This window comes from Poecilia mexicana, unplaced genomic scaffold (genome assembly GCF_051168715.1).
Source record: "Poecilia mexicana isolate PSO_F unplaced genomic scaffold, ASM5116871v1 scaffold_4, whole genome shotgun sequence".
In the NCBI taxonomy this organism is placed as follows: domain Eukaryota; kingdom Metazoa; phylum Chordata; class Actinopteri; order Cyprinodontiformes; family Poeciliidae; genus Poecilia; species Poecilia mexicana.
The window spans coordinates 5,993,954-6,019,013 of NW_028263373.1; the positions used below are offsets into that span (position 1 = coordinate 5,993,954).

The 25,060-nt window shown below is 40.6% G+C and overlaps 1 protein-coding gene across 2 annotated transcripts; it reads right to left on the minus strand.

Annotated features, from left to right (window-relative positions):
• Window positions 1-322: 322 nt before the first annotated feature.
• impact (impact RWD domain protein) lies at window positions 323-24,941 on the minus strand. Of its 2 annotated transcripts, none has more exons than XM_014990121.2 (11): window positions 24,780-24,941; window positions 22,785-22,913; window positions 22,647-22,699; window positions 22,446-22,508; window positions 22,203-22,288; window positions 18,351-18,479; window positions 18,177-18,271; window positions 14,279-14,352; window positions 11,366-11,456; window positions 5,189-5,323; window positions 323-1,462 (listed from the first exon to the last, which is right to left on the minus strand). In XM_014990121.2, the coding sequence occupies exons 1-11, from the start codon at window positions 24,825-24,827 to the stop codon at window positions 1,403-1,405; spliced, it is 963 nt and encodes a 320-aa protein (XP_014845607.2). In that variant the 5' UTR covers window positions 24,828-24,941; the 3' UTR covers window positions 323-1,402. The 2 variants fall into 2 exon arrangements, with proteins under 2 accessions (XP_014845607.2, XP_014845608.2); XM_014990122.2 differs by having other exon boundaries at window positions 22,203-22,353; window positions 24,780-24,791.
• Between the last annotated feature and the right edge of the window lie 119 nt (window positions 24,942-25,060).

Genomic DNA, 25,060 nt, shown 5'->3' on the forward strand with positions numbered 1-25,060 from the left:
AGTGCGTGAGTGTGTGTGTTTGTGTGTGTGTGTGTGTGTGTGTGTGTGTGTGTGTGTGTGTGTGTGTGTGTGTGTGTGTGAGAGAGAGAGAGAGTGAGAGAGGGAGAGGGCGTTAGTGGGGGTGACGCTTCATTTTGTTGAGCACTGATGTGTATCGGCACATTTCTGTGAAACTCTGGACAAACTGGGCGTGAAATTTTAGTTTGGTTTCCGATTTGGATGGAAGAGAAGAACTCTGAAGTTGAACTTTTGGAGGAAAAGGTTTTTCTCCCCCCCCCCACACACACACACACACACACCCAACAAAACCCCCTGCAGTCTGTTGATGTCATGGTTTCTTTTTAATTAAATATGTCCAGCTGTAAACACGTCATCGAAGACTTCTTAAAGGTAAACAAATACATATTTCAGACTCTGAGGTTTCAGCGTCGTAGAGAAATGGGATTTGGTTTTTGTTACATGTCAAAACCAGAAACTTCAGGGGGGGGTTTAGGGTCATTGAAAGTGAAATGAAGTGGTGCATAAATGTTATGTGTGGGGTTGAAAATCTGAAAAGTGTGGAGTAAGTTTGTATTCATCATCTTTTTACCCCGAAGCCCTTAAATAATATGTAGAATTACAGAATTTAGTCTCAGCAAAAATCAGAACCATATAAAGAACCTACATAAACTTGTTCTTGATAGAATATGGCTTCCAAAAAATATCAGTGTAAATAGATACAGTACAGTAAGATAGATGTATGAAGCTTAAGAAGAGTCTCCACTGGTGAAAATACAACAGAACCTTTTTTTGGTCGTTCTTGCCCAAAGTGCGCTGGTCTAAGTTGGTACAGGACAAAGCAAAAGCAAGAAGGTGGCAGAAAATACTCTACATCCCTCTTAGCAACCGGTGAAACACGGTGTTGGCAGTATCATGCTGTTTGGCTGCTTTTCTGTTGAAAGCAGACGAGAAGCGATACGGGGATTATGCACCACTTTGTGTTGGACTAACATATAAATCTCCAGTCAAAATCACTGAAGTTTTGTGGTTTTAAACAGTTCAAAAGTATTTAAAGTGTAACTTTTCCCCGCTGGGAAAGCACAACTCTGGCAAGTTATGACAAATCCCACAAAAGTGGGCGGAGCCAATAGAAACAGCCAGAAGTGGAGAAGGACAAAGAAACAAGAAGACAGAACCCTAAATGACATATTTAGACACTTTCTTCCTCAGCAAAAATAAAAGTCAATCTGGAGGTTGGTTACACTTTAAATATTTTTCGCAAGGCACTTTCAATAAATTATAAAAAAAAAAAAAATACAATTAAAAAGATAAGTAAACGAATTGAACTTCCCGACAACACAAAGTCAACGAGAGGCTTCTCGTTTATTTAAGAATCAAACCGAATCCGTGTTTCCCCCGAACTTCACTTCGTCTTCTTGCTTTTCGATCTCTTGGTCTTTGCTCCTGACTTGCAGGCCTCATCCTGTGAAACAAAGAGGACGGAATTAGAGAACGAGCAGACTAATGATTATTTTGCCTTGGTGCTCCATTTAACTATGCCAGAGCTTTGTTCCTCCTGCAAAATATTTGAGTGCCACTTTTGTGGCTCGTGACAGACTCTCTAGCCCAAACTCCCGCTGCGTGTGCAAATGTGCAAATTACAATGCGGTGATTGACGTGCACCACACTGCTCTAATGTATTCTAATAATTGCATCAAACTAAACATTGCATTCCTAAGTACTCTTATCAAACGTCCCCCGCCTCGCCCGCGACGCTTCCCGGGTCGTAGGCCGCCACGGCTCCGTCGCATACGACGGGGAGACAAATGTTTCCCAAAAAGTGTCAAACTCCTGAACGGTCATGCATACAAAGCCCTTTGCAATAGTTTCAGTAGCCATTTTTTTTTTTTTTTTTTTGCACTCCTAAGCTGATTCAACGCAGGTTTTCCTCTGAGTTTTGGCAAACCGTTTATAAAGTGACTCATATCCTGCAACATAACTGGCAGAAATCTTTTGCTCTTCAGGTGTAAAAATGGCCGTCCAGCTTGTTTTCTCTAAGGGTTTATTTATTTATTTTTTTTACTTCCTAGTTTCCAGTTCAGGTGCCAGGAGATTTCATCCAATTTCGGAATCGACTCTGGCAGAGCTCTTCGACGAGAGGGGGAGTAAAAAAAAGATGCTGTTAATAAGGTTTCAATCAGTAGCATCGCCTTGGAAATGAAACCGGCTGCAGCGTCAGGGTTAATTTTATGTTCTGTTTCTTTTCTTGAATAAATTCATTGCCAAGATTCTTGGCTAGGCAATTTTTAAAAATAATTTTTATCAGTCTCACCCTATTCCTAATTGGATCTCTGCGACAACGCTGAAATCCCCTCACTCTGGGGACGTCGGGATCGCCAATGGGTCAAAAGCAAACAAACAAACAAAAAGAAAAAAAAATACACGTTTTTATTCTGACAGGAGCGTTAGCTGCCTTGTGTTTCGCTATTCCATGTCTCCTCTTTGTGTGGGGAAGCTGTTTGAATCGCAAGCATATCAGAAATGCCCGCAGATAAAAAATAACACAAATTATCCCCAGAGAAGAGGCTTCGCTGTCGCAATCTGTGCAGCCATTAGGCAGGAGAGCCGCGGCTCTCCACACCGACCCAAAACACTGGAATGAAACGCGTTCGAGACAATCACATTTCCCTCATGATAATTTGCGACCACTTAAATAATCAAGGGAACATTTCTCCCCCCTTTTGCCACCGTCGAATTGTGATGTGTTGTTAATTAATGACCAGGCGCATGAAAAGAGAGCAAAACACGTCCAAACGGACCTCATGTCAGATACCGTGATGTTGCGCCTTTGTCATTATAGTCAGGGATTCATCACGTCGGCAATATAAATACCACATTTCCCCCCATTTTTGTCAACTTACAGCCACATGTAGCAGCTGAGACTGTAGTAGAATTAAAACTCTTCATCGTTTATGAAAAATCTGTTGCAAATAAAACCTTGAAAGGTGTTTTATGCTTTTTTATCAATTGTTTCCAGAAGGTACGTAATTAGCTACTAGCATTTAACTGTGTGTAATTTAGTCTCTGTATGAATCCAGCTGTTTTACGAAGGCCTCCGAGGTTTGTTACAGAACAAACGGCCTTATAAAGTTTCTAGATGCCAAAGACTGGAACACATGCACTCAAAAAATAAAATAAATAAAAACAAAAAAAATCCTGTAATGGTTTTGAATCCAGAGGTTAGGAGGCGCATATTCTACATGTAAAAAAAATAAAATAAAAAAATTAAAAATCATCATTTTCCTTCTGTGTTGATACATCGCATATAAAAATAAGGTTTCCAAATATGAGGAAAATTTAAAAATGGTTGTTAATACTTTAAGGTTCTGCAAAATAAATGCAATAAGTACCAATCAGGTGTTGGTTCTATGAAAGTCTGATAAACACTTGATGAGGTGCTTCCCTTTCGACAATCAACCTCAACAGAAACACTGTTTTGTATTTTGGGAAATGTGTTTACTTTTTGTTTTTGTTTTTACTACAAGAAATCCTGAGTCATCTGCGAGTCGTGGTGGAACATATTTTTGATTATTAGTTAGTCGGACATTTTATGAATGAAAACATTCACCAGAAAATATCTACTCAGGGAAGCATCAGGCAGGGAAGTTGTAATTAGTGCTGGAGCTATTATTAATCTGTTGTAGCTGGCGTTGTGTTCTGAAATGTTAACAGCGAAAAGGGAAAAAAAAAAAGTCTCCGTCTCATTAACTCTGCCATTGTTAAACAGCTGAAGCTGTCTTTTATTGAGATATGCATCAGGATAATTGAACTGCCTCTCTGACCTCCTCAAAAAGCTTCAGACAGACTTTTGATGGGCCGGCAGGAGTTTCATTTAGGAAGAACAATTAGTTGAAATCTCCTGTGAGTTTAAATCTCCCCGCAGACCCAGCCAGCGTGAATCGGTTGTCACAGAGTCTGGGTCCGAAGTCCGACGGGGACGAAACGTTCGGCTGAAACCAGGCACTCGTTTGCAAAAGGAGCTAATGAGGTTCTGGAGAAAGAGGATTTCAGAGCAGCTTTGTGGAACTTTTCACGGTCCAAGTCGCAGCTGCCGCTCAACCTTGTAATGTTGAGGTAAAAAGCAGAGAGAAAACTCAACAACGCTTTTAAACAAATTGGTTTGATAGCATCTGGCTATTGCATTCACACCAGCCCAGTTTGGTCCAGTTCGTTTGGGGAGGTGTGAACGCACAATCGAACTCTGATGCGGAACAAAAACGCGACAAACGTTGATCTCAGTGAAGTGAACTTAAAATCTAGAATCCTTAAATTTGAAGATCTGGCGGAATTTAAAATTGCTCAAGTTACATTTAAGAAATTGAATAAATAAATAAATAAAAAGAGATCATACAAAATATGTTTTTAGAAAAAGAGGAGGATATAATATGGGTGAGAGTTAGCACTAATGTGTAAATGTAAATTGAGGCTAACACATATGAGCGTGTGTGAATTTACATATTTAGACATATGTAAACTTAGTAACGAGGGTCCATCTGAAAATATGGTATACGTTTATGGGGTTGGAATTCATACGTTTCTCAATTCTTCCTACTCCTTTTCGAGCATGTTAGAATTATTGTGGTTCAAAAATATGTCTTTTGAAATTCCTTGTTCACATGCGTTATTTTATACTTCTATCATGTTGAAAATAAATAAATAAATAAATAAATAAATAATCTCTGGTGCAGTTGGAATGCAGAGAATGCTCCAAAAGCAGGAAGTGAACTATAGCGCAGGGCATCGTGGGTAAATACAACCAAAACCAACATGTGAGTCTTGCACCAGAGGGAGAAATGGCTTGTGGTCTTTAACGAAAAACAAAAGAGAAATCCTACAAACAATAAAATTTGTCCACATTGCAATTCTTTTGAAAATGTGTAATAATTACTTTATGTATTTTATTCAAAGTGGGAAGTTACTATTTACTATTAGCCACTTCCTGACTTATGAAGGTCAACAAAGTTCTTCCCTTTGTTGAAGGGCATTTTCTCATTTGTTTAAGACTAATTTATATCCGAATACCACTTCACGACAACAGTCATAGACATTTATGAAGACTCCTTCATGTTCATTACAAGTTTTGTAGTTAAATTAAATCCAACAAAATTAGCAATAAAGACACTGAAAAAAATCCCCTCCAGCATCTCACCGTGGAGGCGACGTATCCCTCGTCCATCAGGATGTTTCTGGCGCAGTTGTTGATGTGCTTGAAGCGGTCGGGCCCTAACAGAATGCCTCCGTACCACCGAGACACGACCACCATGACATCCCGCACGTCCAGAATCTGCAGCGAAACAAACACGAGAGGCGAAGTGACTGCAAATTCCAGATAAACCGTCATGTCACCTCTCCCTGGCAGCTGAATATTTCACACCAGATGTGTTATAATGGATAGATTGGAATGAAATGTTTCAGTCGCAGCTGCCAATCTAAAGCCGGGGGTCTGACAATCAGAGCCGACGGGATTGAAAATGTTAAATATTGTCATGATTCTGAGATCTGCTTATGGTCCGAGAACTGTTTACTTTATAACAGTGGAAACCAAAAATGTTACCAACCTCAGAGCTCAGGTTGATGTCTGACTTATGTAATTATCAATAATTTAAACCAATAATTAATTATCAACTACATTATTAATACAACGGTTGGAAAAACAGAGGAAAGTACCCGTCTCGTCGAGAAAGGAAGAGTTCGCCACAAGTCTCCGTAGACGCACCAAGAGACTTCTCGCGTCTCTATGGGAATGCAGAAAAGCGGCGTACGCAAACCGCGTTCTCCAGTGAACACTTTGAAGGTTTTTGAAATAAATCTTCTTCCTGTCCAGCAGGTCAGAAGGAAACGGCTCAGAGTTTCTCTCATGTCTCTGTTGGACTCCAACGACAAAGGCTTTGGGATTCAGGTCTTGCTCTGGTAGTGGAGAGCAGTTCTTGTCTCATCAGCTCTGAGTTGTTTGATTGTGGCACAAGGAACGCCCGACGATGCAGTTCGGATAATCCTTGAGCAAAAATGAAATACAACAATAGCGGGTTTGAAACAAAAAGCTCACAGTTTTCATTGTATTCTTCCTTTTGCAGTTGATCTGATTCACCGTTATCTTCAACAACCAATTGACTCAGAACTTTTTTTTTTTTTTTTAACCAGTACCATGTTGAAATACCGCTGTAAGACGATGCTGCCATCAGGGAAAACTGCTGACAAAATGGTTCGCAACAATTCGCTCTCTCAGGGACAAAAAGGTAAATTTTCCAAAAATAAAAAACGGGAAGGGGTGGGGGGCACATTTTGCTCTGAGCCGCAACACAAACAAAAAGTGCAATCTGTGACTCGAGGGGGATCCATTCACATCTGGCTGAAAGCACGCCCGCCTGAATCAGATCCATCTTTATTCATCGCCGAACACGTCCACATTCACTTGGCACGAGTCTAAAGGAGGAAACGGGTGGCGGCGCTAGAAAGGGAGCGATGAGATTGGAGAAAACAAGCCCGAAAGAAGAGATCTCTTCTAGTAAATGCCTCAGTACCTCGAGAGTGCCGCAAGTAGAACATTAACCAGTGTGTCGTGAAAGATGGGCTGGAAGACCTGATGCTATCAGGCCGTTACAGCAGAAAGGTCAGAGCCTGATACAGACGAGATAAGTCCCTGTTATTTCCTGGTTTTATTTGTGCTTGTGTTAGAAAAAAAAAATGCCGTGGAGTATAAAGAAATGATAAAAAAAAAGAAAAAAAGAAAAGAAGAGCAGAGATGTCAGGCACTGGTTTGGAAGTGGCTGTTTTATAATGAATCAATACCCCTAGCGGTAGCTTTTCTCCCTTTTATCCACCAAGGAACCAGAAACGACCATATTTGGGCAAAAGGGCCAATCTTTGTAACGTTGCAACAATAAACTGCACATTGAGCGCAAAAGTGATCAGCATATTAATCACTGAGGCTCTAAAGACAGATGAGAAGAATGAAATGAATTTGCATTTTAAAGACAGAAAAAGATGCTGCTTGAACGCAAGTCCATTTTGTTGATAGTTAACCTATGCTTCTGAATATTTCCATTTCTCTCTTAAAGGGGTGGTATTATATATTTTCCATTTTATAGTGCAATCAGTAGCTATAAAAGATACTCTCTATACCAAATATGACTTAAAAGAAATTTGACTTTGAAATTTGACGCTTTGAAATTGGGTCTCTGTCTCTTTAAGAAGCTCCTGCTCTATCAGACACTTCGCCTCTCGTACGTCATCACAGCGAAGTTCCCCCAATAAGCTGCTTCCAACAATTCTCAGATGTGTTGGACTGGGAAGTGGTTCAGAAAATGAGCTCAGCAGACGCGTAGTTCCACCATGAAGGTGTTTGCTAATTGCTGCCGCTAGTCTGAAGGAGCTGAGTGGAGGAGTCTCTCATTTAAGCAATTAGAGAGTGAGCTTCTACACTTTGCATAGTTATATATTTATTTTTAGCTGATTCATATGCATGTCTCTTTTTGGGTTCATCACTTTGAAAATGTCACAACAGAATAATAAAACTTCCCAAATCCTGATATGACTTTAGGTTTTGGTTTCTCAACCCAATATGTGTCGGTGGCCACCACCAGGCCACTGCTTTAAAACGGTGAGATTTTGTGATACTCAAAAAGCACAACATGAAGTCTAACATGAAGCGAACATCGTGAACTCCCTCCCAAACATCCGCTTTCCTCCGGAGTCCCGTCTCTGGCCTAATTCCTTCATTTTGCTTGGCCTCCCCTCCCTGCCAACCTCTAATTTCTGCTCTTTAGCAGCGAAAACGCTCCACCGTGTTTACAGCCTTATCACTAACTCTGTCGTTTATTGAGTGTTTGGCAGGAGACAGACTACAGCTCGTTTTCAGAGCTGGTGTATGATAATGAGGCACATGAGAGAGCAGCGAACATGAGCTGAAACGCCGCATGGAAAGAAAAAAAAAACAATCTGGAAGGAGACGCCGAGCTTCTGCTCCTGCGCCAACCTGCAGACCTTGATAATTCATCCCCTGCGATTTCCAGGATTACGTACGAGCTACGGAGGAAAACAATGAGATCGGATTGTGCAAACGAAGAGTAACGTCACGTTCAGTTTATCCTTTCACGCCAGTTCTCCGAGCTCACTTCAGAGTACTGGATCTGCTCTAGAACATGTCTCGGTGTTCGGGAGGCGAACAGCTTGATTCATCTGAATTCAGTGCAGCAAATCGCAGACTTTGCAACGACAAGCCGACCCGTTCATTCACAGGGATTTCCATCTGCAGCAGGACGCACCCCCCCCTCTACCTCCACCCAGACGGCTGCCGTCACCTCCCGAATGAGTCTGAACTCTAGTGAGAGTCACGGACCTCATCTGGAAGAGCTCTGACACCACGCAGCACCTGCTGGTAATGAGAATGACAGAACCGCTCCGAGTCACCGCTGAGCCTGCATTACGGCGAAAACTTTTTTTTTCTTTTTTGTCACAAACCTCACACTGGCTTTCATTCAACGTTACAGGGAAACAAAAAGTGTGAGGACAATTGGACATTTTTAGTGTGATGTGGGAGTGTGTGTGTGTGTGTGTGTGTGTGTGTGTGTGTGTGTGTGTGTGTGTGTGTGTGTGTGTGTGTGTGTGTGTGTGAATCACTGTGCCATCTGACAGCACAGCCAAGGGACAAAACGCCTGTTTGATATCAGAAATAAAGGGATTAATAATGGAGACCAAACTGGAGTGAACAAAGTTCCTAGCCAGAGAAACTTTGCATAATGCCTCGGCGTTGGTGTTTAAATTTCCATTCATTCAATTTCTCTGGAAGGACGAGCACAAAGCTGAGCTGAGAGCAAAATCACTTGTAATTTGCAACAACAGCAAAAAAGTCTCCGACTATCCCTTGCTAATAGGAAAGACGTTTAATGTTACATTTATGAGATATTACAAACACATGAGTGTTTGACTTTATTGAGCGTCATTTGAGTTCTGAATGTAGAAGAGTTGCTATTCTCACACATTTCCTGAATCCATCTCGTCAAACATGCTCCCGTCGCTCTTTGTACATTAAAACTTCCTTTGGACATAAACAAAAACAAATGTAAACGTAAATACAGCAGCGTGACTAAATCCCCCATTGTGGAAATCAATAAAACCGGACGGTCTTAAGCAACATGCGGGATTCATCAAATTTCAAAACTTGGAAGTTGTACCCACTTTTTCTTCTCTTCTCAAAGTTTTTGGTCCTATTGGGAGGGAGGGGGTGGAGGGGAGGCAACAACACCAGACAAGGTGAGAAATGCCACGCCTGGTGAAACTTGTCAAAAGTAATAAGATATTATGGCAACACATACTTTGGGGTGAACTTCAAGGTGCTGATGGAGAGAAAAGAATATGTCAGTGAGGCTGAGTTTTTCAGAAGTGAGGACAGGGAGGGATTCTTTGCTCTGTCAATGCTGCACAGGCTGGGAGGAGTTCAATAGATCCACGGCAATATTTGATCATATATTTATAAAACAGAGCTTAGTACATATATTTATACAACTGGTTGTATAAATATATGATAAACTCTAGGAGTGTTCAGTCTTCTGTCCAAGACATTTTCCACTTGCAGTGCAACTTGAAGTAGTGCAGCTAAATAATGAAAAAACAATCTTGATTATAGTCCTTTTTTAAACATAGAAAAAATGTTAAATTCTAAAAACTTTCATTTTAAACCAACCTGTATAAAGATATATCTGCACTAACATCGGTATCGGCCAATAGTCATTTTTAAACATATTGGTATCAGTCCGATGAATAAACCTGGGCCAATGATAACTAATATTTGTTTCCATCTAGTCTGCATTTCTTCCTGGAGGGGGACAATGTTAGTCATGCAGTATTTGTTTGGTCGTGCAGCAAGTTTTCATGTCGGTACATCTCCAGCTCGAAGTGCAAATTTCAGGTAGTTGCATAGATTTGCTGTGTTGCAAATTGGTGCAAACATCTGATAAGTGCAACTCCTGCACATCGTGTGTTTTGATCAGGATCCGTTTCTCTTCACTGCTTAGCAGCCAAAGCTGAACGGCAAACTGAAGTAACTACACTGCCCCTTTCCTAAAGAGACCTGAGGCACAACTTGGAGGTGTGTGTGCTTCAATTTTCCATGTCACATTCTCTCTTCAAGAGCACAGAGTTCAACAACATGTCAGATTTTTATTTCACTGTGCCAAAATCATTCCAACAATTTAGGCTTCTTGGAGAAATGCCACCACGGCTTAGGGCTAATGATTTTAGCATAAGGCTTGAACTTCTTCATCGGGGCAATAAGCAGACCTGCACACCTCTTAATTTCTGCAAGGCAGTGTATGTCTGAATTAAACACCTGACATCCAATGGAAAAGAGTCAAAGAACTACAGTAAATTTAAACGCTACCATGTAACTGTAATAAAATTGTAGCTAACGATTAACTACTAGCTCTAGCGAAGGCTGTCATCGCCATAGCAACACATATCAAGAAGTGGATATGGGTGAGATTTATATTAAAGTAATATTTTAGTTTGGTGTACATTTCACAGATTGCTACCTTAAATAAGTGAGTGGTGTTGTTTTTCCTGACCTAAAAAAAACCTCAATGTGCCAATTATCTTTAGTATTCAGGACACATCTGCATGTTTGCTTCTGAAGAGGCAGCACAGACCAGAAACTGGAGCAGCCAAATCTAACTCTGTCATTATTACAATTATCATTCACACTGTACCTTTCCAGTTGCCACGTGTTGTAACAGTAATAAATGGGCCTAATGTACTCTTGTTAGAATTAATTTATGTTGGAAGTAGATGGTCTTTTTGTAAGATAGATAGATTCTCATCTTAAAGTAGAACAACAAGAAGAAAAAATCCAGTAGCTGTGTTAAAATCCATAACCATTCTCAACTGTTTAGGATTTCATTTATGCTTCATTCTTCAGGAGAGGCCTATAACTCCAAGATAAATCAAACAACCAGAAGTGTTCAGCTTTATGTTGCAGCGCTCTCTGGAGAGCTGCTTACTGATAACAAACCCCGAGTAAAAGTCGCAGCAGACGCCAAATTATGCAGGCTGTGAAAATTACCAGGCCAGCTCAGAACAGACAGCAATTAAACATGCAAAAGCCACAAGAAGCTGAATGTGGCCGGCAGATTTAACAATTGGAATGCGATATCAATATCGAGCGAAGAGAGAAAAAGAAAAAAAAAGATTGAAAAAAAAAAAAAAAAAAAAGCTTTGTGCGTCCTGCGCTGGAAATAATTTCAGTAGACTCTTTTGGGAGCTTCGCATCAAAGAACGGCGGCCGCTTGGCGTGCGGCTGAACGGCGGGCGCGGGCCGGACGAAAGTGATAACCTGCAGCAAGTGAAGCAATCTGCCCCCCGCGGCGGTCTCGCCGTCATCCTCGCAGTCCTGCAGGAAGCTGTGCTTGTCCTCGCAGTAAATCCTGCAACAGAGAGAGGGAGAAAGATACCAACGGCTTGGCATTAGGTTGGCGGACGCTCAGGTCAGAGGGTGACACCGTGACAACCGGCGGCGGCCTCTTCACAGGAGAAACTTCGCTGAGCAGTCTAAATGTCAACATCTCTTTTGCCCAGTGAGTAATGGCCGCCCAGGCAGTCCGACGCTGACCTCATCAGGCCCTGCACGGACACATGCGTCAGGAGACACACACACACACACACACTGCGCAGCCACAGTTCAGGATGTGTGAAGGGAAACTCTCATGTGCTCCAGTACTGTTTGACTTTTTAATGCAGTAGTGCTCCCTGCAGAGGAGCAGATTATCTCATTTTCCTCTCCACTAATAAGACAAACTGTAACACTAACTCCAGGATGAAGGGCTAATTTAAATATTAAGCTCACCACAAATGTTCCGTACAGAATTCGCTTTGGTTCAGAAGTTAATTCGGCGTGAGGAGGAGGCTCTGTGGATCCAGAGCCTCCGTTTCCATGGGGAAGGACGCAAAAAGCTACAGCAGCACAAAAACACTGAAGTTAAATAAATTATGATTGATAACATCAGACAGACTGTACACAAACTGTAACGAGCCCTGACGTGAGTTGACAGGTTCCTGCAACGAGTTTTGGCGTCGTGGCACACAATCAAAGGCCTTTCTGTCAGCGGAGCGAGCGGCGTCGTTACAGAAGTTACATTTATGAAGGATAAACAGGAACAGAGCAGAGAAAAAGGTATTCGCCCCTTCATAGATTTGGTTTCTTTTTGCTTTTTTTGTCACGATGTGTATTTTCTTTTTACATAAAAAAAACTTTAAAAGACAGCAATTTTCAGATTATAAAAGCTGCAACATGAAAGTTTTTTTTATGTTTCTTTTTTAAAATATTTGTTAAATCTATCACCATGTCGTGACAGTATAAGACAGATAATGTGTGAAAAAATGTAGCTCTTCTGCCTTCCACGTGAACAAATACACAGCTCTGTAAGAAACAACCAATCAGTTTTAACGCTGTCAATAATCCTCGTGTATGTGTCGCTCACATCCTCCCCCGACAGCTAGCCATGAATTCTCAGGCTACTTAGCTGATGATGATGATGACAGTTTTCCTGCAGCTGTAACTTGTTTCTCTGGTATTGAGCACATTTGGCAGCACATACACAAGGATGACCGACAGCACTAAAACCCTCCTCTTGGCTCTTATTGGTTGATTTTGACCGGGAGCGGTGCATTTTTTCAAGCAAAAGTGACTCAGGAAGGAGGTGGAGGACCTGAATATTTTCACACATTATTTGTCTCATATTGTAGGTTGTGACAGTTTTAATAAATATGTAAAAAAAAAAAAAAAAAAAAACCCCACACATTTCTGTTAAAGTTACAAAGTTACAGTTACTGCAGCTTTAAAGAAGTTCCCAATTTAGGCACATTGAAGGGTTTTGGGGCATCAACGGCTTTTAAGTTTCAAGTCCAGACTTTGTTTTTTATTCTCCCAAACCTTTAAGAGGTAGGCTTTCTTTTTGTCCTGCTGCATAAACCAAGTAACAACAAACTAATAACAGGACATTTTCCTTCACAATTTTCTGCTGCAGACCAAGAACTCTTAACTCTGTCAATTAAGGCAAGTATTCTGAGAACAGAATAAACTAAAGAGAGTGAAACATGCAGTCTAAGTACTTTTGATGCCTCCTCGATGAATTGCCTAAGTACAAACCCTCACTGCGGTTCGCCGGCTTCCAAAACTCTCGAGACTCTTTTTATTCTTTTGCCATCAACTCTGTTTCTTGAGATGGGGGCATGATGTTTTGCCTTTTAGCTTGCTTCATGTTGTCAGATTCAATTTAAGTGACCTATCGATCGTGCAGGTGCGGTAAAAAGGCCCGACTGCTGCTGGCGAGATTGAACCGAAGAACGCTGCAGTCACACTGGAATTTCAACACAGCCTGTAAACAATCATTTGAGATTTAAGAAAAAAGATGTGAAATATATTTTCGCAGTGGGTCGGATCGGCTCAGAAGGCTTTGTCGTTTACTAAATGAGGTGCATTTTGTGTTGACTCAGCTTACATTCGTCTTTGTCAGATATTAAAAAGTGTTTGACGATGTGAACGACTTGCACGTGGAAAATGCAAACAGGAGTAATCTGTGGGCAAACAAACAGTTATATTTTACTGCACTGTTTTGTTAAAACTGATATCAGGAGAGTGAATCGTAAAGCTGCTTGATGCAGCAGCCCTCCATCTATGTTGGTGCGTCTAAAAGTGCGTTTCATGTGGATCCACTGCGAAGAAATCAGCGTGTTGCTCGTGACGAGGCTAATTTTGTGCATATTTGGATAAAAGCGCAAAATTTTACAGAAAGCTGTGGCGTACGGATGCTAATTTTGGCTTTATTGCACTGAATGTTTTTTTTTTTTGTTTCTTCCATATCTGATGATCACTTTGTGAACCCTGAGCAAACAACCGGCAGCTTCTCCTGAAGCCATGTATTGTTCACCACAAAAATGTAAGGCAGATAAGTGCTAGGGTAGGTGCAACCGTAATGTTTACCTTTGTGATACGACATTTACTGCCACTACATTTTAATCGGCATCATGCAAAACACACAAATCGGCCTATTAGGTAGCTTTTATCCAAGCCAGCCCGTATTATCAAGTAAAAACCATAAATCAATAAACTTCAGGGACGTTTGGTATTGGTACGAAATGGGCCAACTGCTTTACGGAGTCCAGCTCAGATACAGTGCTTTATAATGCAGCTTTCTTTGTTCACTCATGAAATTGTATTTTCCACCATGTTTACATAGACACCACCAACCTGTAGGCGTAAATATTATGAGTGGCACTGGCAATCTTCTTGTTTTCATAAAGTTTCTCCAGGACCATCTTCACCTGAAACACATAGGGAAAAAAAAACAAAAAACACAGTAATGAGTGACGGCTGCTGGCATTCGGCTCCATCCTCTGTTAGCTCATTGTTGAGTTTATAAAGCGCTGTGGTACGGCCAGGAGCGTTGAAGGAATGCTACCTGCAACACTGCGGTATGAATAACGTCCGAGTTCAGCCTGCCGCTGCCGACTAATGCAGATTAGTCAGCAGCTATTTACATCAAACACTAAGCTGAAAGGCTAAATACCTCTTTTGGGTAAAAGCTAGTAAAATCAAACCTGTTGCCCATTTTTAATACTGTCTAATAGTTACATAGCATCACATGTTCTGCTTGAGCCTACAAAAAAAGCAAAAAAATTTTTAAAAAAAAACCGCTGAGCAAGCATTTCCTGAAGTTACATCACTAAAGTCATGTGAGTTTTCAAGAACTGAAATGATCAACTATAGATAAAGTAAGTAAAAAAAAGACAAGTTGTGAATTGAAATGTTTCATTAATCTTCTTTCTTTTGCTAATCTGGGTGATTTATTTACTTCTATATTTTTACTCCAGACTCTTTCCTACAGCTGCCGTGTCAACCAGCACTTCAACAGTTAATTTTAACCTGAAATAAAATTAAGCAGAACATCTCTTTAAATCCAGTCCACTAGAACTTCTTACCAATCAATAAAATTACTAGCAAAAAGGCTGAGTTATCCGTGGAAAGAAAAATGAAAACTCAAAGACAGAACAAGATGGCCAAGGCTTGTCGCCACATCGTGCAGATTTTCAGCACAGAACAAAACAGACGCTGGGAGGAAAGTTTGCAGAAAATCTGGACTTCTTGGACAGAAGGGAAGTGATGAAGTGATGGGGAGAATAATCTTGACGCACTTGTGTGTAGAGCGGCTTCCACAAAGGGGTCGTGTGTCACCGCCTCCAAAAATATACAACAGCTCAGAGTCCAGAAACACAATCAAAAAAATTACATTTTTGGGTCTTTCTCAAAGAAAGAGCCATTTCCATTTGGACATGAGGGAAAACAAAAACAAAAGTCCATTTGCGCACGATCTGTGGACATGGTGTCAGAGTTTGAGACACTTTAAGCAGCTTCTGCCTGAAAAAAACTAAAATATACTGCAGCTCCAACTGTGGTGCTGACAGATGCTGCAATGTTTGGAAGATACAAAATGCAGCAAAATCTAATAATTTTTTAAACATGTCATGCAAATGAGAACAAGTTAAGCAAATTTTACTCGCAATATAATTTAGGGGTTTGTAGTTTCCCAAGTGACAAAGAAGTCCCAAGTCAAGTCCAAGTCCTAAACTTTTCATTTTGAGTACATTACTAAGGAATAATTATTAGCCTTGATACAATCAAGTATGTTCTCCTTATAAACATCAGAAAGTTGGTGCTGATGTTGCTTTTCTACAGTACATAAGTAAAAACAAATTAGAAAAAAAGCAAGCAGAAGTTTCCTCGCAGAATGTAAATCGAATAATTAGTTTAGTTTATTTAAATGGGACACTGTGCAAAAAAATAAAAAATAAAATAAACATTAACAAATGATGCTTTACATCAGATTTAGCAGCAGAGAAAATAATAGTCTGGAACCATAAAACATAATATTGAAAAGCCATAATATGGCTTGTATATGTACAGTGTATTTTTCATTGTATAAAAATACAACAAAAACAGCATTAAATGCCAAACTTCTGTTCTGTGAGCACTAATGCCAAGATGGCAGATTTTATTTTTTATTGATAATGATAAAACTGATCTACAGTAAAATAGAATAGAATATTCATGTTAATCAACAGTACAAACCTGCTTTCACATAGTATCAGATCATTAAAAAGAAGAAATGGAAATGTTCATTCAACTGTATAAAATCTTTGTGATCAAGTGGATTTTTTTTTGGACAGAATTATGCTGCTACTTTCTGCTCAAAGCACTGCGATATTTTTGCCGTTTGCATCTTTTTGGATTTACAAAACAAACACAAACTCAATTTCAACGATAAAATGAACCAGCCATATAACCTTCCATTTATCAGTTTGTGAGAGTTTGAACGTCAAAAAGAAGTTAAGATTATTTCGCTTTTCCACTGTAGTTTCCAGCACAAAAGTTTCACATACACACATTTATCCATATAAAACATAACTTGCAGGGACCTCTCTATCTTACAGCATTTTGTGTTGGATGCCTCACCAAACACAATGCCCAAACATTGGTGGCAGCTCTGGCATCCCGTACTTGGTGTTGGATACAGCTTTCCTGCCGCCAGGCTTGCAGTCGACGATCAGTCCCGAGGTACGTTCTTCTGTCTGCATTTAACATTTACTGAAAGAGCCTAGATTCTGCTGAGGCCCAGGATGGGACCCTGCTCTCCTCCCTGACGGCACTGGGTGACAGAATGAATCATAAACCGTCGGTGTAAAAGTCCCAAGTCATGTCCTAAGACTTCTGTTATCAACTCGACTCCGAACTCATTCAATTTGTGACTTGAGTGCACAAGTCTCTGACATAATTATTATTAGCTAACGTCACTATCACTTACCAAAGACGTTAAGCCAGAGACGCACCGACAGCTCAGCTGTTCTGCAGAGCTCATAAGCACCAATTCTAACACAGAAATTTACAGCAATCTTGGGGCATCTGTTCACCAGGACGCTAAGATAAACAACAGCATTTGTGTAGCTACGCCGTCTCCCTGTACAGAAAAACTCTAAGTAAATGAGAGGAGTGGGATCAAACATTGATATGGTGAGACGTTTGTGCAATCTGTGCAAAACAAAACTGATTCGTATGTCGCCAGCCGCGGTGACGCGCCGCTGCTGTCCCTTCGGTGAAGCTTTGAGCGGAAGTCAAAATCTGTATATTTAATTGGGACTAGTAAGCCGGCCCCAAGAGAAATCAGAAAGAAAAAAAAAACGTAAGTAGAGATTTGATGAAAAGTAATTCACAAGTTAAACTAAATTATGCAAACTTTTGGCAGTTACATGAAAACACGTGTTAAATACATACATTTGCAACAATTAAGTAATAAACTGGTTTTCTGATAGGTAAGAAATGGGTACAAATTAGCTACAGGGTGAATTGAGGCAGAGCTGCCAGCAGCATGCTGCATTTATGTTGCAGTACATGGCTTTTTACAGCATTAATAATATAACAATATTTTTAAATGCATAACTTTTTGGCTATTTTTTGTTCTTTTTGCAACCAAGTCAGATTTCGCTCAAAAGTGTGTTTAAAACAAATGAAGGCTCCTAAAATCCTTCTGCGTGTACAAACTTTGTTCCAGCAGCGCCATTGGCTGGAAGAAAACTTGGCTGAAACTGAACCCCATTGGCTCCATTCACTGTTTACCGCATATAAACACCTTACTGCTTTAATTAAAGAAGGTGATATATATATATTTTTATTTTTTTTATTTTTTTTCCTTTCAAAATTACTTTAGCAGTTGTAGCACTTAGCGCTTCAAGAACATTCCGTGAAAGCGTGAAGCCTGCCCCGGGTCTCCCGGCAGGACAGCTGCATCTGCTAATATTTTTGACCAATTAGCACTTTGCAGCAGGTGGGAGCTTTTAAGACGAGCCAAAGTGTAAGATTAATATGCAGGAAGTGGAAAACAGATCCTTTTTTACTTCAGTCAGCGGCATAAATCAAAAGATTTAGACAAACCCAAACTACAGAAAGTTCACAAGTTCCCACTAGGCGTCATATACCATTCCGGCTAGCTTTTAGCCACTTTAGCTCTACGACAGGACTTCTTTCTTTTTTTTTTTGTATAAATTACGACAGTCTTGTCTCGTATGTCGTAAACGTTACTGTGCATGTGTCGTACCTGTCTTGGAGTAACCACAGGTGCCAAATGGGGCTGGAAGGTGCTGCGTCGGTCTGTGATGGGGCTTCCATGTTTTATCGGCGGTATCTCTTCATCTGTAAGTGGGCAGCGTCGCAAATAATTATAAAAACTTTTATCGGAAACGGAGCAGGTGCCGATTTAAGTGAGCCATACCGTTTGCCTGATCCAGGAAGAAGTGGGTTTTCTCTACGGTTTCCCTGAGAACGCGCAAATCAGGAACATCTTCATCGTCGTCCTCCACGTCTTCCTCTGCAGTTACGTTCACTTTTCCTTCTTGAATGACTAAAGAGGGATTAAATAAACGTGAGGTATTAATATGAGCATGAATGTGGCAAAAAAACTAAAACAAAAAAAGAAATCACATTTTAATTAGCACAGTGATTGTTAATTATGAGCCCTGAGATTAACAATTACATGTAGGCAGAAGAGTCTGGTTGTTTCTTACAGAGTATCTCGTGTTGCACCGTTACGACACAGTGACAGTTTTAACAAATGCACAAAAAGAGCGAACTTGCATACAGGCCACACTTTTCAGATTTGTATTTATAACATACTGGCGTATTTTGTGTAGCTTCATGCTGCAAGGATGGACCAGTACGAATACTTCTGCTGGCGGCCTTGTGCAGTTCGGATCTGACCGCACAACCACAAAGACTTCAGCAACGCAAGCGTGAACAGCGTGAACAGCAAAGGCTCAGCTGCTGACAGCTAATATCACATTGATTATCCTCATTGGGGTTTGCACAAAGAAACGTCGAGATGTTGGAAAATAAGTCCATTTTATGAGATATGTGTTTGTTATTCTCAACAAACCCCATGAAAACATGAAATGTGACAGTTAATTAGCCCGACCTCCTCCTCCCACTGCTACTTCCCTCCCTCCCCGCCCAACTTATTTGAAGCTTTTGGCCGCAGATGTGCTTCTCATTTCTGAAGGTGTAAATGCCACACTGCGATCAGGTAATGCTACTTAAAAAAAAAAAAAAAAAAAAAAAAACCTAACTGGGACTAATTTAAAGCTTGGATTAACACACATTTGCGGCGCAGTGCGAACGCGCGACTCGCCAACATGCTATTAACACCTTTTTGGAAGACAGTCAAGGGCGCTGGAAGGGAAGATGCAAACGCAACATTATCATAAAAAGCATGTACCTTTCAGGAAGAGAAAAACCTCCCAAAAAAGAGGTCAGAAAAACAAGGCTGCACACAGCCTGGCATGCATAATAGGATGCATTATAGCACGACTATTAGAACTTGAGGATAAAGAACACGCAGACACGAGCGCTAATGTCATTCATCAGCCCCCCGGTTGAGTAAACGCTGCTAAAACTTACACGGCCCCCAGGAAAACAGGAAATGACAAATGTCCACTGCAGATCTTCCCATGTTTACCCTCATAATGAAAAGCTCAGTATTTCTTACAGTTTAATCAACACACACACACACACAACAGAGAGAGAGAGAGAGAGAGAGCGCTCGACAGAAACACACACACAGCCAAAATCCATTAAAAGTAAGTGGGTTTCATGTTCAGTTGAACAAATATTTGTTTTCCGATGTGGTTTTCTTTTCCTTCTCCTGCTCATCATTTTGCTTCAGTGTGGTCTGATTCATCCAAAACTTCATCATCAAACCCTTTATGTCCCTCCTCACTTTTTAATGTGCCCCGTCATCTCTTCTGCTTCTTTTTTCCATTTCCTTTATTTTTCTGTCAAATGTGCAGCTTCGGCCTTATTGCCGCTCCTCTCTCTCTCCCTCCCACCATGTGGCTGTCATCTGAATGAATAAGCCAACGGTCTGAAGGGCTGCGACCAGTTACACTTATTACCACATGAATCACCAAAAAGATGGCTTATGACACACCACAATGGGGAGGCGGGCTCGTTTTTTTTCTCTTTTTTTTTCGTCTGGCTTGTTGCTAAAAAGGTATAATGTTCTGTAGGAGCATGGTGTCAGATAAGTGAGACAGAGGGAGGAGACACTGACACCCAGAAACACACCTCGTTTAGCGGGTGAAGCCAGAACCGAGGAGCCTTTTAGCGCCAGGGGGAAAAGGCTCCACCGAGGCGACCGGGTGCATTATGAAGATACGGATCTTAATTCAGTGAAGTCACTCAAAGCGTGGAGCATTTTTTTTTTTTTTCATACAAGGGCTTTGTGTTCACCTTATCGCACCTTTAGATCCTCACCGGAAAGATACACCGGTAAGGAAGGGAGGAGAATCTAGATGAGGCTTCACCTGCTGCTCGGAGATTTGTCTGGATCGAAAGTGATTATTTAACATCTAATCATGTTTCAAATGTGCATTTTATGCAGCTAAACGGTGAAGCCAGGAATTTAAGACGGCAACGTAAACGTTTCTCACCGTGTGACGCGAACTCAGATTGAACTTTTAGGTCATTTGGATCATTGAAATTATGCATTTCTTTGTAAAAATTATGAGAATATTTTGAGGTTTCTTCTAATTGACAGATGTTTCATGCATGATGCAACATTTTTCCCCATCTTAATAGTTTTTTTTTATTTTTTTTATCTGCCTATGGAACTGGTACTTTTTTTAAATCATTATTTGGGTATTATTTACTTAAAACAAACTATTGTATATTGCTAAGAAGTTACTTGTAAGTTAGTGATGTCTTTATTTCAGCTGTACCGAGATATTGGCACAAATTAGTCAAAAGTATGTGGGAAGATTTTGTGCAACATGACAGAAATCAAATTAGCCGAGACATTATGAGGAGATATGTAGACTTCATCCAGCAAGTAGTTGAACTTCATGTCATTTGTAGAATAAAAAACACAGAGAAAAGGAAACTTTACTCTTCAACTCCACTGTTATGAACCATCGATCGTTGTGCACAACGGGACATAAACTCCCATCAAAACACCGCCCACCTTCTTCAATTCAGACAAAATCGGTGTCAAACGTTTGTGCTACGTTTATGCAGCAAAAACTTTTCGTTTGTGCCGCTTTGGCTTTGAAGATATTAATTTAAGGTTAAAGGTCAAAAGGTCAACCAGCCTCCCCCCACTTTTGTAAAATCAAACACAATAGGAGTCTATCAACTTGGCTACATTTGTGCTGGTTTGTGCAGCAAAAGTTTTTGTTTGTGTCGCTGTCATTCTAAAGATATTAAGAAAAATGTTCTCCAGGGGTCATCAGAGGTCAGTCACGCCCCTGCCCCCGCTCACATCTGCAAAAATAAATACATTTGGTGTCAATCAGTTCGACTACATTTATGCTGGTTTGTGCAGCAAAAAATTTTCGTCTGTGCCGCTTTGGCTGTGAAGATATTGATGAAAGGTTAAAGGTCAAAAGGTCAACCACTTTTATGGAGGGAGTTTTGGTGGGCTGCAAAATTTATTTTGCTGCACAAACGCAGCACAAACGTTAGACACCAATTTTGTTTGATTTTATGAAAGTGGGGGTGGGGGTGTGCTGGTTGACCTTTTGACCTTTAGCCTTTCATTAATATCTTCAAAGCCAATGCAGCACAAATGAAAATTTTTGCTGCACAAGCGTGGTCGAGTTGACTGACATCCATTTTGTCTGATTTGAAGAAGGTTGCGGGGCTGGTTGACCTTTCATGACCTCAGGAAACATTTCTTTACATCTTTAAAATGATAGCGGCACAAACGAATATTTTTGCTGCACAAACGCAGCACAAACATTTGACACCAATTTTGTCTGATTTGAAGAAGGTGGGTGGGGCCAACTTCACTCAGGTGACAAAATGTGAAAAAGTTATATATATACTGAATCTGTTCACTCTTGGTTCTAATTTTTCGGCATCCTTCCTTCAACAATGCGCCGTGTTTTCCCAACTGTCGACTCAGTAAACAGTCAGCTGGCTGGTACAAACGGATGAAGCCGAGTGGTGATGGCTCAGAGTAGCATGAAGCAAGCTCCGCCACGCAGGTGGATGTCAAGCCATTGGGGGTCATTATAAAGCGCTCACCGACCTGCGGGCTCATGGCACGAAACTCATTTCTCGCACACCTCACCTGGTCCCAAGCTGTGGGATTTCTCCACGAGGAAGTCTCTGATTCTTTCCACCCACAGGTAGAGGATGCTCTCCCCCGCATGCTCCCTGTTGAAAATTAAATAGTCGCATGTGAGGGCGGAAGCTCGAAATCGCACACAGAGACGGGCGCCCTGCGAGAAAGAATAATGAAAGCTTTTGTTGTGACTAATATCGCCGCACAGCATCTCCTTGTGAAGTCAGAAATTACGAGAAAAGCACTCACACGTAGATGTCTTCCAGGCTGTTTGCCAATTTGGCCCTCTCGGAGCCTCGCAACCACGCGGCACTAGAAAAGCCGAGAACAAACACGAGGTTATTGAGTGGGACGCGGAGTGGGCTTTTGAGTGGGACGTTGTTCTTTCAAATCAGCAGATCTCCTCCATATTAAATCGAACAAAGAAGAAAAAAAGGCAAATAGACTTACTTGATCTGATAGATGGGCGGGGCTGCGCTTGGATAATCGGGTGGAAGGATTATCTGATCACAGTGAGACGAAAATAATAGTTTTAGAACAAGCTGAGATGCTTGAGATTCATATGCAGGATTTTGTTTTCTCCTCCACCTGCAAGCATGCCGTCAGTTTCTGCTCCTCGGCGTCGCTGGATATTTTGATGCAGAATATCCTGGACGCTTCGTCTATCACACACCACTCGTCTCCGTAGATAGAAGACAAAGCTTCGACCTCTTCAATCTGAATGAGAAAAATCCAATTAGAGAGCAAAATGAAAAAAAAAAAAAAACACAGTGATTACAGAATTTCAACAAGTAGAGGGCTTTAAAATTCTCACAGTACAGCTGACGGCGCTGTATAGATCTGCATAGATCTATGGGTTTGTTATTCTTGAATATATATGCAATAAGCAGAAATGATTCAGCAGCAAAAGCATTCAAACGATGCCTAATAATTAGGGCAAAACCAAGAATCAGACTAAGTCCTTAAAGAAACAGACGCTAAAATAAACAGTTTCTAGCAAAATGGCTAAACAGGAGTGATGCCCAATTCCTCACAATGCAGAGCTGGACAGAATCATAAGAGAAACAGGTAACTCTCAGACTGAGCCATTTTGTTCTTATCTACTTTAAATTCATATTTGTAAAACAAAAACATTTAAGGCTGAAATATTTCATCAGATTAATCATGATTAATCGATTATTGAACTAGTCGTCAACTAATTTAGTAATCGATTTCTCGTTAACTCAACGATGCAGATTCAAAAAACAACCACTTGCTAAAAGAGCGACATCCTCAGAGCAGAAACTAAGCCAAAACTGTACAAAAAAATGCACTTTAGATGAAAACATAAATTACATCTTGTAATATATTTCTAAAACTATAAGAAAGGCTTTCAAAAATCAACAGAATGTGCCAATTATTTTATCTGATTAATCGATTCATTGTCAGAATAATCGGTAGGTTAATCGATAGTGCACACATCCCTGAAACCGTGACATACCAGCTAATAGGAATCAGTTGTGAGGTTTTGTGAAAACTTTACTAGGAAGAGTTCCCCTTAGTGAGGGAGTAGTGGAAGCTCACAGCTAGTCAGACATATGTTGCATCAATCCACCTCATCAGCTGACTCGGCAGATCAGCAGATTGTGAATCAGCTGGGATAACATTCAGACAACCACAAGACCAGTAGAGCACAGAGAGGTGTACCATCTGTGCAACTGTCAGTCTGACAAAAAAAAAAAAAAAATCGAAAGCTTCACCTTGTTCCTGGTGGAGTCACACCAGACGGAGGACTGCAGCTTTTCAGGAGGATACATACTGTGGGGTGAAAAAGTGTTTGTCCTCTTCCTGATTTCCTTTCTTTTTTTATTTTTTATTTTGTATCTTTGTCACACTTTGGTGTTTCAGAACGTCAAAACAATTTAAATACCACTAAACAATTAAGGGAGAAAAAAACCCTGAAACCTGCATGGGCCTGTGTGGAAAAAGTGAGTGATTGGCTGCAGAACCCAGGTTGGCTTCAGCTGGAGGTCAGAAGTGTGATCAGTCTAGTAGATCACTTCTACAAGAATGCCGATTGAATACACTCAATTTGCAATAGCATGTATACTTACAAACATAAACCTATACTTTAGGCATATAAGTATACTTCATATGCCTAAAAGTATACTTGCATGTATACTTTTAGGCATATGAAGGAGGAATTTTATGAAAAGCATAGTAAAGTGGAAGAAAAACAAGCAAAATACAACAGCTGATCGGTCACCTTATGTGACGTCACCAGAGGTATCTGGAAGCTTCTTTTTTTTTTGAGAAGGTACGCTTTTATTTTGTTGATTAAATTGTCATACAGAAAATAGCAATATGTACATCAAGTTGACAGATATTTTTTTAGTATAAGTGATTAACTTTCAGTAAATGAGTTTAATAGATTTTACTGATAATCTGGTTTGGGGCTTTAAATGTTCCTGGCATGATTTCAAGCCAAAGTTGCATTGAGTCGCTCTACTCTGCCTCTTTTATGATTATCACTTCCACGGTCCATGCAGCCAGTTACTGTAAAACTCTGTTTTCTTCACTGTGTCTTGGAAGATTTAATCTTACTTGAGCCTGCAGATCTTCTTCATTCTCCGGATTTATAATATCCGCCATCAATTCATCTTAATAAACTTCGCCCGCAGGGAAAACGTATCATTCAGTGGTAAGGCACATGACAACACGAAGAATCCCCACTGAATGAGATTAGCAGTCCAGGAAGAACTGCTTCCAGGGTAAAGTGGCTCAGCAGGCTGCTAGCATTCTGACTTCCGGTTTCTACTATCACCTTGTGGGTAAAAAGAAAGCAATAAAACGAGGCACAATAGACTAAGAGTTGGTCTTACATT